At 45.4% G+C, this 16297-nt stretch overlaps 1 protein-coding gene across 4 annotated transcripts in view; it reads left to right on the top strand.

Moving 5' to 3' along the window:
• Nucleotides 1–9130, top strand: part of Ets98B (DNA-binding protein Ets98B) — a 104185-nt gene extending 95055 nt beyond the window's left edge. For all 4 annotated transcript variants that reach the window (XM_033476396.2, XM_033476393.2, XM_033476394.2 and 1 more), the window contains one exon: nucleotides 633–9130. In XM_033476396.2, coding sequence (XP_033332287.2) covers nucleotides 633–1018 — 386 coding nt within the window. In that variant the 3' untranslated portion in view covers nucleotides 1019–9130. The remainder of the gene's footprint in view (nucleotides 1–632) is intronic.
• The last annotated feature ends 7167 nt before the right edge of the window (nucleotides 9131–16297 follow it).

Genomic DNA, 16297 nt, shown 5'->3' with positions numbered 1-16297 from the left:
TTACGATTAATTTTCATTTGTGTATTATCAAAACTTCTTCGTTGAGACCAAAGTAAAACCTCTTATTAATTTTAATATTAATAGTTCATAATTACACATACGACTGTCACAAATTAAATTAATTTAAATAGAATGTTTGCAACTCTGGGTCCAAGTGGACCGCCATCCGAGGATTAAGTAATACGTCTTAAATTCTGTTTAAAAGACTGTACAGTGGAATACTGAAAAAATCTGGCCGCCTCTCCAAAAATGCCAACTTTTACTAGAACACATCCAGCGCAGGTTTCTTAGATGCATTTCCTATCGCGCTTCATGCCCTATGTCCATATTTTGTCATAATTATGACAAAATACTCTCCGACTACGCCTTGGACTCGACACTCTTCATTCCTGTCGATCCACGCCCGACCTACTGTTTGTTTATAAACTAATTGTGACCATACCATCCCTTGCCCCACTATCCCCGAAACGCTCTCTTTCTACGACCCCATGCGCGACATGATTCCCTGAAACTCGCTCAACGACGAAAGCGAAGAGAATCCGAAGTGTTCCGGAAGCAAAGAGTACACGAGGATTTCGGCGCCGCTGCGTAAGGGTAACTGGAGTTTGTTTTTCTTGGGGTTTGTTTTGCAGACGAAGACGAGGACTGCGGTTCCTCGCAGACGGGCTCGGGCAGCGGCGGGAACGGAAGCGGCAGCGGCGGCGCGAGCGGCACTGGGACCGGCAAGATGCGAAACGGCGGCTCGCACATTCACCTGTGGCAGTTCCTGAAGGAGCTGCTGCAGAGCCCGGCGGCTCACGGGTCCTGCATTCGCTGGCTGGATCGGGCCAAGGGCGTGTTCAAGATCGAGGACTCGGTCCGCGTGGCGAGGCTCTGGGGCAAACGGAAGAATCGGCCGGCCATGAACTACGACAAGCTGAGCCGTAGCATCAGGCAGTACTACAAGAAGGGGATCATGAAGAAGACCGAGCGCAGCCAGAGGCTGGTCTATCAGTTCTGCCATCCGTATTGCCTCTAAAACGGTATCGGATCGGCTGAGATCGACTGGACTCGACCCGGCTCGACTCGGCTTGACTCGGCTCGGCTCGGACTTGTCTCGTCTCGGCTCGCCTCGGCTCGGCCTTCGGGCACTCTCGGCACTCGGCCGTCCAGGGTGTTACCTCGGCGCGCCTCGCCGATCATTATTCTATTTATTCCGCGAACAAGGCGACGAAAGGTCGCTCGCGCTCGCACGGGCACCGCGGCCGCGCGCGCGCGCGCTGTGCCAGGACGTGGCTGAGCTGCGTCCGCGTCACCCGAGTATATTTATTGAAAAGCGCGCCGGGGAACGGTCCGCTGTCGCGAATCCTCGTTTCACGGGACCGAGAGGCACGCCCGCCGTTTCTCTCCGGGTCCGGAGTCCGGAGATGATTGTCGACGAGCCGAGAGGGTGAAGAAACGCCTCCGCGGCGATTACCGGGTGGCCAAGGTCGTCGGCCGATCACCTTGAGAGAGCCCGCGGGTCCCGAAGGGAGAGCCGCGCTACGAAAGGGCTTCCGAAATTTCTTTTCACCTGTAATTTCTTTGAATCTTCTCTCCTTCTCGTCTATATTTAGCTGTGGTCGAGACACGCGTCGCACGCGTTCGTGTCTCCTGCGTGTTTGTCGCCCGTGTTCCGGGCTTGTTGTTTGCCTGCCTGTCTGTCTGCCTGCCTGCTTGCCTACCTGCGTGCCTGTCCTGTGCGCCTGTATATGTTTGCGTCTTCTGTTTAGTGTGTATGGTCAAAAGATAATCAGCCACGGAGGTCGATGGTAAACGATCCACCGTGTCCGGCTCGCTATCCTTCGCGGATCACGCCGCGACGCGGATGGGTGTCTCTAGTACGCCCGTTTTGGGCGACCCTTATATTCACTTACCCCCTCCCCCCAACAATTCTGTCCAGCCTCCTCCTTCTCCTCCTTCTCCTCATCGATCCCAACAATTTTGACCGAAGAACCCCCACATCCAATTGTCTCTGCCCCCAATTAACCAGCTGTAACATACAAGATAGAAACCATCTTTATCTTAAGATTAAGTTGATTCCGCGTTACCCGAGCCACCATTTCGCCGCGGCGAGCGGCTGGTCGGACCGCGACAGCCGCGGAGCCGCGTTATGGTTGCAGCCGCGTCCCAAAGACGGATTTTGGTCGATCCTGAGGTCTCTCGGCCGGCGCCTCGCTCACTATTTGCTCAATCTAAAGTAGCCGTTCGTCGTTCGTTCGACGCTTTCGCTGTCGAATGTCCATCGCGCGTATCGGTAAAGACAACTTGAACCCTGCTGCGGTCGAGACTGGGTCGAGAGGAGCATTGGCATCGGTATCGATGTCGATCGGTACGGTGTCCGGGGAACGCAGCAGGAATATGCAAACGAAAAGTAATAACTGGACAACGAGTGCTACGAACAAAAGCGATGCGAAAGCCCTCTTAAAGCTCCCGAGATAACGTAGTCTACGTAAGAATGGGGCTGTTGAACGCGTTAACCCGTTTGCATCGCGTGGCAGAGCGAGACGCAACGAACTCGTCGCCGATCGTTTTCTGCGACATTGCTCGAAGTGGTCGGTGCATGCGGCTATTTTGCCGTTACCAATTCATTGTTTCGCTTCCTTACTGTCGCGACCGATGGAACGCTGACGATGCAGATGGGATAGCGAGACCCTTTGTCTTCCGTTGAACCATCGTAATCGCGTTCGACGACACCGTAAACGACTAAAGAGGGTTTGAAAACAGCCGTCGCCGACGATCCTGTACCAGCCAGTCAATCGGCGCCGTCTCCGATCCACCAGTAATGTACCATACACGAGCTAACACTAACGTCGTACTAACGTAACGTAGCGTAACGTAACGTAACGTAACGTTACGTAACTTCTAACAATAAGTAACGCAATATCGTATCGCTAACAGATCCAGTATCGTTGCTACGTTGATATAATATCGGTAATATTACTGCAGCACTACTAACGGCCGTTCGCGCCATTCGACGACAGGCTGGCGTTGACACTAAATCGGTATTATATATCGTTGCGGCAACGTCAGCGTGTCGTTACCGCACCACGGCGGCTGCCTCGCTGGTACAGGACGCGCGCGACAGGCTCGCGACGCTGTTTCTCGCGGCTTGGAACGGCTCGAGGGACTTTATTTAGGATCGACACTCTCGAAACCAATGCCGGGAGGTACGTCCCGCGATCGTTTTCGAGTGTTACCGTCGCGGCGGCGACGCTCTGCTTCGAGAACGACGAAACAATGATTAAGAAGATGCGAGGCGGAGAACCGCCGGGAAACAAAAATGGAAGAAAACCGCTCTTCCTTCTCTGTTCTCGAGATTGCTTACCAGCGCCGGTTGCCGGTGTCTCGAGCTCCGCGTGATCCCGCGCGATCCCGCGGATCCACGGTCCGTGGACGATCCAGCGCGCGGAACCATTCGCTGCTGCTCGATCCGTCCCGTCGTTCCATATTTTATTCGGCTTTCACCGAAAACCCAAACGGTAATATTTCTCGGCGCGGACGATAACGGCCGATCTTTTTCATAGCCAGAGTACAAGCGTAGCAGTTTTACGCGATGGATAGTTCTTTCCTTCCTTTTTTCAGCAAGTTTGCGGTACAGTTTTTCGACTCGTGTATTTTTATATGTCCGGAACGAACGAATTTGCACATTTTTCTACTCTAGATTGCGGACCTTCCCGGGACGTTTAAACGACGAATCCACCGAGCAACAGTGAGAAGATCGAACTCGTGTAGCCTCTCCGAGGTTTCTATTGCAAAACTTGCTCGAACAAAGCGATCTATTCAAACGTTTCCGATGGAACAGTATTTCAAAGTTTGTAAAATATTATCTAAAGAATTATGAAATAAGAATTCGGTCGTTTTGACCCGTTCTAATCTCGAACAGGGTGTTTTCCTAGCGAGAAGCGTGTATTCTCAAGTTTATCACAGAGTATTTTGCTAGCGAGTTGCGTATTTTCGAAAACGGAGCGTTTCGCTGACTCCGTGTTCCCATCTCGATCCTCGAATGTTTCTGACATTGGCATTTCTAAAGCGACGTTAGGGTAATCTCAATGCGTCGCGTCCCTTCGACGCGAAGCGTAGGAACGACCGGTCTCAGACGGAATCTTCTGAGACGCCCCTGGATCGAGAAATCGAACAGTGCCTTCCAAAGTAAGTTCCGAAGTGCCTTCCCGACGGCGCCAGCGGCTCGCAAAAATTGGCGTCGATCAGCAACGCGTCCTTTCGCGGACGCGCGCTCGACGCTGCCCGCCGGACGGGCCGGAAAATCTCAGCTAGCGCGGCGCGAAACGATCGCGAGGAGGCGATCCGTATCGTCCCGAGACACGCGATTAGGTTTATCCGTTCCGACGTCCCGACGAACGCTACCAGCACTGGGTTTCTCTGAAAGTTTCTCCAAGGAACGACGACCGTGGATCGCTCGAGGCGAGAACGTTTGCGCGACTGGTTCTGGTGATTTTGGTCCCATATATCTATGATATATTAACGTTGTATGTTCCATGAACGATCTAGCACGTAAGCACAACTTAGCCACGTAGGACACGCCGGCGGCTCACGTGAGCCGTCGCTAAGTTACTCCAAGAGAGATTCTCTTGTCTATCTTACTTTTGATTTTCATGTTTATTTTTACCACCTGTTAGATCAACTTTATCTACGAACGCTGTCTTCCGCCGTGAACTGCGACGAGAACTGCGCGCACAAACGGTTCGATCGAAATTCCCAGAGGAACGAAATTCACCGAACAAACGAATCGGCCGAGTTGTTCCTTCTGTTCTGTTCTATCGGGCCACCGGATGCGAATTTTCTTTCGCTCGTTCTCATTTCCCGCAACTTCGCAGAATCGTACATAGAATACTAACAATAGTAATTATAATATCCTTTCGAAAATACGAAGGAAATTCGCGTTTATCAGGCCCGACTATTGGTCAGAGCAAACACGGCATTCCTCTGAAACCCATGGGCTCGTTCACACGAGGACGCGTGCGTCGCGATACACGTATCCGCGGCTTACTAGCGGATTACAATAGTAACAGCTTCGTGTGAAACGGGTCTAAAGGCCTAAGCATAAGGTAACAACGATCCTAATCCTCCCTAGAGAAGAGCTTGCGAACTCAGTAATTCCGAACATTCTGTAACTTGGTACACAAGCGGCGTTGGTACCCGGTAACACGATACTATTTTTTGTCAGTGCTAAATTCTACTTTAAAGTGGTGAAATCAACTCTCGAAGGTTTGTACTTTTTTTCTGCGTAACTTCGTGCTGCTTACAAAAAACTGTTCTCATCGTGCAATTTTTTTAAAATAAATAATTGCTTTTATTTATTTATATAGCTGTAAATGATAGAAACGATTGTTCCGTACGAAAAAGTTTTCATTTTGTACGATCTAACGAAATGTGAGATAAGAGAATTTTTTGTTCAAGCATTTGTTACAAATAATTAATTATCGTTACACGCAGATGGTAACGATGTAAACGTGTAACGATAACTAATTATTTATGACAATTACTCGAACAAAAAATTCTTTTATTTTACATTTCGTTAGATCGTTCAAAATGAAATATAAACAATCGTTTCTATCATTTACGGTTATATAAATGATTTGTATATTTTTTTTACATAAATGGGGTTCTAGAGCATAAAAAGTTGCACAATTTATCTCTGGCCATCTTTGTCGTATCTCTTAGCATTACGAAGTTATGCAGACAAAAAAAGAACAAAAAATGCCAAAACTTTGGAGGTTGATTTCACCACCTCAAAGTGGAATTTAGCACTAAGAAAAAATAGTTTTGTGTCACTGGGGGCCTGCGCTACTTGTGTACAAAGTTTCAGAATATTCCGAATTTTTGAGTTCGCAAACTTCCTTAGTTAGTGTAGTCACGAAAAGAGGCTACGCAAGGGGTGGGGGCAGGCGGCGCATGCGCAGGAGTCCCGCGCAACGGCGTGGCGCGTCTATCGCGCGTGAACGTTATACATAATTCTGAACTACGATCGGACAAAGGCGCGCCACGCCGCTGTGCGGGACTCGCAGCGCATGCGTCATCTATCCCACCTTTGCATAATTTATTTTCTCGACTATACTATTCGCTATGAGCTGCATTTCATTCTAGCCGGTGGAGGGAAAGAGAAACGGCTGAGAGCGAGAGTGAACGAGGAATACCGTGGTCTCGTTTTGACAATTGAAAAGTTGAAACTTTCGGAAAACAAAACCGTCGACGTTGCTTACAATTAGAACGTCGCACGAACTCGGCGAGAGAGAGAGAGAGAGAGAGAGAGAGAGAGAGAAAGACAGCGTTCGTAATTTTCGTTTCCCGTACCCCGTAAGTCGTAAGTAATAGTGGCTCTTACGTTTCTAAACATTCGCGAATCTTCCACTAAGATTTATTTAAACTTTCTCCGAATGCTTTCGGAATTCCAGACGCGTTCACCGGGTCCCCCGTGACAATAATTTCACGAGGCTCCGCTTCGAGTACGGCTCGAGTATCGAGCGGCCGTTCATTCCGCCCGTTAAATCGCCGATTAATGGCAAACGCGACATTCCGTCGATGCTTAAAGCGAAATTACAGGTCGAGCAGCCGAGCATCCACGAACTCGCATCGGAATTTATTTTACGCGGAACGATTCAATTTTATTCGCCGGCGGACTGCGGAGCCCGGTGAACGCGTCCCAGGTTCTACTAACGCTTCAAGATTGTTCGCTCACTGATTATATCGGTTGTACATACGTCTCGGCGTTAATCATTTTCTACGTTTGTTTTTATTTATTTAATTGAGTTCTCGTAATCTTATTAATATATTGCACGAATAGCCGTTAGGAAGACCGCAGGTGCGCCAGACGCCGCGAACGTTTAACATCGTTCGCGTGGCTCTGGTTTCATCAGTTATCGCGTTCATCGAATATGTCGATTTCTATCATCGTCTGGCCTAACGAATGCTGAATGATGGTGACAATTTACCGCGGCGATTCGAAACGGGGGTGTCCACCTCGTCGACATGTCCGTTCAGATTTCTGTCGGCTATTGGATCGACGCAGGGATAATTCTAATTTTTGCTGACCATTCAGCTGACATTTTGAAACTATGTACATACGTCCTTTTGGAAGAATTAAATTCATGTTCATTAGCACACTATCTGCGGGTCAGAGATCGAGCTTAACTCGCGCCCAACGGGGGGAAATCAGTGAATTTTGAACAAATCCGCGTTTCGAAAACATTTAACATTTGGAATACCGAAAATATAAGGTTTCGATAACAAGTATATAACGAGGATTTCTCGGATTTCACAGAGGGACTCCTTCGTAATGTATAACGAAATTAAAAAGAAATTAAATTTTTTTTAAAAGTATCTACACCTTTCCCGCATATAGCGTGTTAAGCTGCGATTAAAAAAAAAAGACAAAAAAAAACAACGATCCGTTGGGCCTCTGGACACCCGATTGTTGCGGCATTGTAAAAAGATCGCGGTTTCTGCACCGACGAAACCGCGCGATCTTTCCGCCGCGTCGGGTCGCGTAAAATTCTAAAAGGTTAGGTCGTTGAGCCAAAGAACGTGGCCGCGAGCTCGACAACTTGTCGGATGCAATATTTTCAGCTGAAATAAATGCGTTATTGAAAAAAAAAAAACAATGTAGTTGAAACTGTGAAATTTATGCGAAAGCAACCGACGTGTACCTCGACAACCTGTTTTTTCGGAATGCTCGTCGAGATTGTTCAGCGGTCGCCCGATTTCATCGATCAATGCCTGCTCGTGAAATCATCGAACGAGGTGCAGCATCGGGCCTCGATGGATGATAAAGTCGGCCCGTCTCCTTGGCCGTCGTCGAAGTTCCGGCTAATAAGCGGCGGGCAAGGTGTTGTTACTAGAATTTTAAGGTGCCGACGCGACCGTTTCGTCGGCCTTCTTATCGGAATCCCGTCGAAACGAAAAGTCTCGCGAACCATTGGCGATCGTAAACACGGCATTCGATTATCGGTTTGGTTCGACAGTGTCGCGGCTTTCGATCGACCACCTTGTCGATTTATCTTCACCCCTTTTAGCGGCGCGATCGGCGACCAACCGACAGCATGCAAATTACGTCTCTCCGACTCGCAAATCTTTTGTCGCGAATCGCCGAGTTTGGGACGCGCGAAACAACTCTCGGAATTCAGCAGAGAATTCTTCAATATTCTTGGAAATTCTTGAAAATTCTCGAGAATTCTTACGAGCACAGTCTCATCAATGAAAACTTCAGCGCTCGTTTGGACAATGTGCTCGTTTCCAATACATTCAACTTCGCGGATCGAGATCTTTCCAGCTACGACGATTGCGATGATTTTGCGATTTGCGAAGACTCGCTGCAGGTGCACGAAGCGCCGCTGTCGCAAAGAGGGAGAAAATGGGCGGCGAATCATCCTCGGAGATTAGATTATAAAATCAAGGTAGTCGTTTGCGGTTGGGAATCAGCAGCGCGTTTCGCAGCCGCGGCCGTCAAGATTTCGTCGAGATTGACACTGTCGCGATTCAAACGAATACGAAGAATGCCGATAACGTAATTACCAGGGTGCAATTGTGCGTAAATTGTTTAGGGTGTAGCAATCCGAGCTCTGAATCTATTCGGACTTAACCCGTTGCACTCGAATGGCATCTCGGTGGTAGCGATTCAATTTACCGTGGTGTAATCCCAAAAACTTTCGACACACCATTGTTTTTGATAATGTTTCTATTTGAGAAACCGTTGAAAATTCGAGTGTAGCATAGCATAAGTAACTGTTCAATACTACAAATCGCTGCTCTAATTCAACACTGAGATATGTACAACTAATGAAGTTCCAAGAAAAAGGAATTTAAAGCTTTTTTCATTTCTGTTTTTATATTTATATTTTTATTATTATAAATTTATAATCTAATAATTGGATTGTCGAAAATAACGAAATATTGTTTTCACTAAATTTTCCACACCTTGCAGATACTATGAACGGTAACCTGGTTTCTTGATTGATGTACATACCACTGTTGTATTGAATACGATAATAATAGTATTGCAGATAATACTATTTGGTACGAAATAACAGAATGTATCTAAATCACATTTTTTTGTTAAATGTCTGAATATTGAATTAGAACAGCGAAAAAGGAGGAAAGGAGTGCTCTATCGGGTAAATTTTTACAGGAGGTCGACGGGTTCGAAACGATTATCATTTTAAGAAATAAAGATTTGACGGGCTCGAGCGCGGCCCGAGCCCACGCCGCTATTTTCGTGGCTCGTCCGAGCGAAAGGAGAAAGTTGCAAAAAGTGCTTCCAGCTGCCAGTGACCGACGAAACGCGATCCGATTCGATCTCTCGAAGCTCGTACGTAATCAGCGTTCGTGCGATCGCGGTGTTCGCTGTCAATTATCGTGTTACGCCAACGGTCCGTCCATGCGATAATCGGGCGCTGCTTTCACCAAAAATTTTTGCGATTTTTCTACCAACGTTTCGATTCTTTGTACACACATACGAAAGACCGTAACGCCGCGTTTATGCAACAAAGACTATTGTATACCGTCGATTTTGCCGCTGGAATTTCACGGCGAGGTACTAAACCCGTGCAGAGGTAACGAAACTGAAAACAAAAAAAATTGTAAAACCACCGAAAGCGTGTTGTTCTTTTCGCTTCCTTGTGCTCCAGAATTTTCAGGTAACTCCTTCGCTCCTTAGAAATTGTCGAGCGCTTTATTTATCCCCGTATTGAAATCCACGTTGCGAATAAATAAAGAACGGCTGGCCGTTTCGCTAATCGTTTATTCTGTTCGGCCGTTAGCGAATCGATTGCGAACGCGTAACGTTCTAGGACAATATTTATCTTTCGCATTATCGTTCTCGAGTTGTTTTTCTTCTTTTAAACAGGTTGCCGCTTGTTTACCGGCTCCGAGCAGCGCGTTCTCTCGAGAGGACTTCCAACGGCAGCCGAAGTCCTACTTACGTATTTTCGTAGCGAGAAGAGAGGAGAGAGAAGCGAGATGCGAGAAGCGAAAGCAACACGGGCCCGTGGACGAGTGAAAGTCCTCGAATTATGCGAATCTAATCGGCGATAAATTCGAGCGACTCGTCCCGGTTGGATTTCTGCGGTTGCGACTCGCGACGATGACGCGCGGATTGCATTCGAATCGAATCGCGATGGGATCCGTGCCGTCCGAAACGTTGACCCGGGACAACCAGAATTTTGTTGCTGGAATTTTACATTCGGCGAAACCGGCGATTCGTTTTTGACTGCCTTTAATTGAGATCCGAGGGATGCGATGGAAGACTGCAGATTCTACGCATTTGCGACGAAAAATTAGCAGATCAAATACAAAACAGTAAGAACATTTAAGAAAATTAGAATGCCGGCATTTTTAACTGAATAAAGTAATTAAAGACAGAAAAGAGATACATTAACTTCTTCGTAGCATCCGTATCCTGTGATTAACGTAGACAATTTTTTTTAATTTCCATAAAAATCCGCGGTCAAAACTTTTTTTAATTCACGTTCAGTGAAATTGTGAACTCGCATTTATGGGTACAATTACAGTAATTCGAAAAAATGTATATATAGCTAAAAATCGCTAATAGAAAAAATCGATCTCTAAAAAATCTGAATAAATATATTTTTGTTATTCCGATCATTCGAGTAATATAAAATAGATGCTTCTAATATTCCGCAAGCCGCGAACCTAGCGTCCATCGAATTAAGTCGAATTTAAAGACGTTGTTCTTCGGCAGTGAACGCATTGAACATCTTTTCCATAAACTGTAAACAGCCGAGTGTGGATTGTTGTGAAAAAATGAAACATTGATCCAAATGTTCCTGGAAACAGGAAGTGCACGGGAGGACCCGAGAAACTTGCGAAAAGAGGGTAGATGTCCCAATTTCTACGCCGCCATATTGAAAACGTGTAGAAAAGTTTTACATATAAATTGATGATTTATATTTTTTTATTATGTTTATCTATCGACATGGAATATTTAGAGGGAAGTGTTACATTGTTTATATGTTAGTTACTACATTTTAATACGTAAACAATATAATACTTTTCTCTAAATCTTGCATGTCGATAGGTAAACATGATAAAAAAAGTATAAATCGTTAATTTATATATAAAACTTCACTTTTCAAATATTATCTTTTTCTATTCGATGGATGCTAGAGCAGTTACATTATTGAATTACTAATTTCTCTCACTCAAAGAAATATTCCTAAAAGCAGAAATATCTGAAAAATCGCGGTATAGTTTTACTGGATTAAATGAAAATTGGAGTATTCGATGAAAGTCTCGGCGAAGCAGAAATTGGGTTAAAAGCGCGGAAACTGGGACATCTGCCCTAGGTATAATAAAATCGTTTCCGGCGTTATTTTCAGGCTGGTAATTTCTTTATTTACGGAAGGGAAATCGCGTCGGTTCGCGGAGGCAATTAAACGGGAAGAGGATCGGTGAGGGGTGGCCGGTAAACACCGCCGATTATTCTCCACCCGCGACGGAAATTAAAAAGGACAGAAAACAAATAAGGCAATAACGTGTCGCTTTAATAGCGGCACGGTCTAGCAACTTCAATTACAGCGCTTTAATTGGCCCCTGGTGCATCGGTGTAATTACGCCGATTAACGGGAAGATGCACGGCAACTGGAGCGCGAATTTTATACGCGCCGTATAAATACCGCGTCGCCAGGATTTATTGCCGGCAGAAATTCGAGGTGCAAGTGTTGAGAACGAGCGTTTCCCGCGATCAGCCCCGTAGCGATTGTTTCGACGACGCTGTCGGGTTTTTGAAAAAAAAGCCTCGTGTCGTTCGATTAATTTTGCCACGACCGGGTGAGATCGGAAGCGGTGTTATCGGGCGAGAAAGAATTTCGGAATCGCGAAAGCCGGTATACGAACAAACGCGCGCAGCATCTTGGCCAGCGGTAAATAGAGTGGAGACGAACGAGTCCATTAAGTGCGGTAATTAGTAGTAATTTGAAACAGACTCGAGTAACCGCGCTTCCCGAAGCGGCAAGTGCATAGAGAAGCTCTAGGTCGTGCGTAATGAAGATCGAGCACGGTGTAATGAGATTTAGAAAAGCCAAGCTAATCTCGAGGAGAACTGCGGTGTCCTGGATCACAGAGGGATCCCAAAGACCGGGGAAATCATTAGGCAGCGTTCTTAAACTCTCGTTATCGAACGACGCCGTTACACCCTCGTTAAACGAGATCGCGGAGCTAGGCTTGGTGCACCGGTTGTGGCCAAGGTTAAGGATTCACATGAATTTCATCACAAATATCTTCACAGAAAGGAAAGGAAATTTTCGCACAGGAAATATGCAAGTTTTTATAGATTATTTAATGCTTTTAGTTTCGATATCGAACTTTTGCGATAGGGTGAGAAAATGATTCAAATATTAACGCGATAGAGAAATAGCGAAATGCGTATTTTTCACCTGATAAATTTCATTGTACGCGTATCATAAATTTGTAATAAGAAATGATACGAGTGATTCGAATGCAGCGAAATTTTTCGGGAATTTCGCTTTTCTGTATTTTACTTTGCGGTATCCGAAGAGCTTGTTGCAACGTATAATGGTATGTAATGATAACGGGAAAGTAGTTTTATTTTAAAAAGTTCTTTTGCGTTGTTCTTTCATGTTTCGCTTGTTCCTTTCATTCTTAGTCTTCTCCTCTTCCTCCAATTTCCTTCTATTTTTCTCCTTCTTGAGGTTATGTTCAGATTATACGTATCGTGATTCTGCATACAGTAAATTCTCTCCAATCGTCCCTCAGCTTGTAAACAATTTGGGAAGAGAGAATACGATTATTCGAGACCTCGCGGCACGTTTTTATCGTTGCCGATTGTCGATAACTATAAAAACGAGCCGCAACGGTCGAATAACCGTATCTCCTCTTCCCAAATTGTTCATTTTTGCTTAGAAGATGCGAGACGATTGGGGAGAATTTATTGTATTTCGTACGCCTAACTAGTAAATGTAGCTATCCTGCTTGACGCGCGACTTTTACGTTTATTCAATGAAAAAACGCACAATTCCGCATGTTTTTCACTGAAATACTTTATGGTGCAGAACGAATGGTTTTTTCCTTAATTGTACGTATCCACCAATAAGTGATTTTTCCTCATAGATAGCAATATAGAAAAACACAATGACTTATCGACCAATCTAATAGAAGCAATATATCTTCTATTGGATTGGCAATTAAGTTCCCGCCGTTTTTTTAAATTTTTTGAAAGTTTATTTTTCAATAAAAATTGTCAACTAATTAATCAATAATGTATTCTTCCTTGTTGTTTACCACTTCTTCCCAACGTTCAACAAGATTTTCAATACCTCATTGGTAGATATCACCCGGTTTCGACTCGAATAATTCATCCAACCAAGCTCGTCGATTTTTGTTCGTTATCACTTTAATCCTTTGCACTCGAAGCCGAATTACCGCAAAATTTAAAACAGTTTTTCCGAACCCACAGTTTTTTCATTTTATATGACATACTGCATTTTATGCATATAAAATTGAATATTGTGACCCATGCAACAGTTAGGCTTCCGACATAACAATTTTTAATGGCGCCTCGGTGTCACCACTCGAGGGCAAAGGGTTAAAGCATGAGGAACTCATGCTTCCCATTGAGTGAAAATGTTTCTCTATATATTCTCTTATCTATTATCTTATTTATTATCTATCTTATCTATTATATCTTCTCTATCTAGCGTGGTAGCATTTAATTTTCTCTGGCAGTTCCCTTATCGTTTGACGCGAATTTTCGTGCGAAAGTTGGTTTAATCGCTCTTCATCGAACTCAACTGAACGGCCAGAACGAGGTGCGTCTTCGAGGTAAAAAATTTCCATTTTTGAACTTGGCATACCAATCGCGAGCGGTTCTTTCAGCTATGGCAACCTCTCCATACACGGCACAAATGTCGCGAGCAGCTTTCGCGGCCTCAGAACCTTGATCAGAAGCAAAAACAAGGAGATGTCGAAAATGCTCATTTTTCTCGACTTGACATTCCATTTTAATGAACTGAAGATTAACATAAATTAACTCGAAGAAAAAGAAAACAAAACATAGATTCTGGTAGAAGAAAACATCCTCCTTCGAACGATTTGAAACATTGTGCCAAAAACGTTTAATGACATGCGGAATGTTCAAATTTATAAAAGCGGCGGGAACTTAGTTGCCAATCCGATACAGTTCGAAGTTCGGTTGATCGTTCGAAACTGTTGCCAATTTCAAATATAATAAGAACATACGAATGACGATATCGATGACCAGAAAAGGTGCACAGGCCACGACCGTTACATCTGCCGTGCATCGAGTTGCTAGAATTTTGCTAAACGAGTTCGCCGGGGCGATCAAACGGCACTTGGCATCGCGAGCAATCGAAAAGCATGATCGATCGCGAGCTTCTCCACGTGCATCCACGTCGAGGCGAGGAGGAAGCCTTCTCTGCGCGGACAAACAAACGAAAAAGGGTGTCGAGGGGGCCGATGGGGGCCGAACAAAGGAGCAACGAGAACAAACAAAAGCAAAGGGTTTGAACTCCGGAGGATGGCGAGAATCTTTCCGCCATAAAGATTCGTATCGCTCTGGAAACGTCGAGCTTCTCCCCGTCCTCCCGCTCCCTCTCGTTTACCCTCGTTTATCCTCGTTTATCCCCGTTTATCCTCGTTCCTCCTTGTCCCCCTTCCAGGCCCGGTCCTCGATCATCCCTCGCGCGCGGAGCAAAGGGGGCGGGCACCAAGCCAGTGGGCGTCCCTTTTCGAGATTTACGACGATTTAATCGTACAATTAATCTAACACCTTGTTGCAACAACACCTCGTACCCGCGTATCTACGTTACCGCCGCTCCGCGCCCCGCCGCGCCGTTTCTCCACGATTCCAGCGCGGCGAGGGGAGTCGAAGGGGTCGAAGCGATCGCACCTCCAACCTCCAGGAAAGAACGAACGAGGGAACGAAAGGAGGATCGAGAGGAAACACAGCGCCCGAATGAATCGACAGAGCTGTGCTCGGGCTCCTTTTACCCCTGGATCTATCGCGTCGAATCGCTGCGCTGTGTTGCGCTGCGCTCTGACGCGGTGCCAGGAAAGGGGCGCCGCGGCGTTAAAGAGGAGAGTAACTGGCCAAACTGATTGGAGAAGGATTTCCAGGGACAGGGACCCGGTGAAAAGAGATCGGTTTACGTTCACGGTGTTCCATAGCGAGCATAGTTGTACAGGAAATAATAATCATTTTTGGAGGGGGAAGGGGGCGGGTTATATATAGCGGAGGAAAATCTTCAACAAGATCCCCGGGAGCAGCCAGACTCCCAAGGTGTGTGGGGATAATATTATTAAATAATAAATAATAATATAACTATAATAATATATAATAAAAATAATAAATTAACGCTAGATTTACAGAACCCGTCAAAATGACGGGTCACTAATTCCTTAATTTACGATTATCCATATCGTAAAGATACATGTATGAGTTATTTATTCAATTTATGTCACTTACGGCAAATGTTACAATAACACTTGTTCAAGATCAGAATAAATGACTTATTGTTACTTTCATAAACTAACATAAAACAGCTGCTTTTTACGCTCCGTAAATCTAGTGTTAATAATAATAATAATAGTAATAATTATAATAACAATATTTATTTGATCAACGGTCTCCGCGTCACGAAAATACGACATTTAGTCGCACAAGTAGCAAATTAAAAGAAACAAAGAAAAAAGGAAAGGGAAAGAAACGATAAAAGAAAAGATACGATAGATGATACAAAACGGAAGATAAAATTAGTGCAGAGTTTATAGAATTGATGTTTGAAGGTCGATAATACGAATCCATGATCATTTTCTTCGCGTCGAATCGGTTGAAGAAATGATTTGGCTCGAAAATATAAGAAATCGTTAAAATGGGATAAGTTGTCTTGTATCCGCGCAACAGTATTTTCGGAACTAGGAAGATAATGTTAATTGGAGTACGGCTAAAGGTGAGTATAAAACGCGAAGGTAATTCCTCGTCCGTTTCGACGGCGCGGCGGCGTATCGCGGCCTCCGAAGATTTATGTGGGTCAAGCCCGATGATCGCCAGCGCATCGCTGATCCATAGGGTACCCCGTATTCTTATGATAGCGCGGGCACGTATAGTTACGTAGAACAAATGAATCCCCCAGTCATTTTATCGGGCCGCCATTGTTTTGCGATCTGAGCGCGGTCCCGCGTCCCGCGGCCGACACTCTCCAGCAGATGTAATTTAAACGTGGATGCGTTTCGCTACGGTCTCGCGGCCCCGGAAAAATCGGTATCG

This window comes from Megalopta genalis, chromosome 6 (assembly GCF_051020955.1).
Source record: "Megalopta genalis isolate 19385.01 chromosome 6, iyMegGena1_principal, whole genome shotgun sequence".
NCBI lineage: Eukaryota > Metazoa > Arthropoda > Insecta > Hymenoptera > Halictidae > Megalopta > Megalopta genalis.
This window is presented reverse-complemented; position numbering and strand designations above follow the sequence as displayed.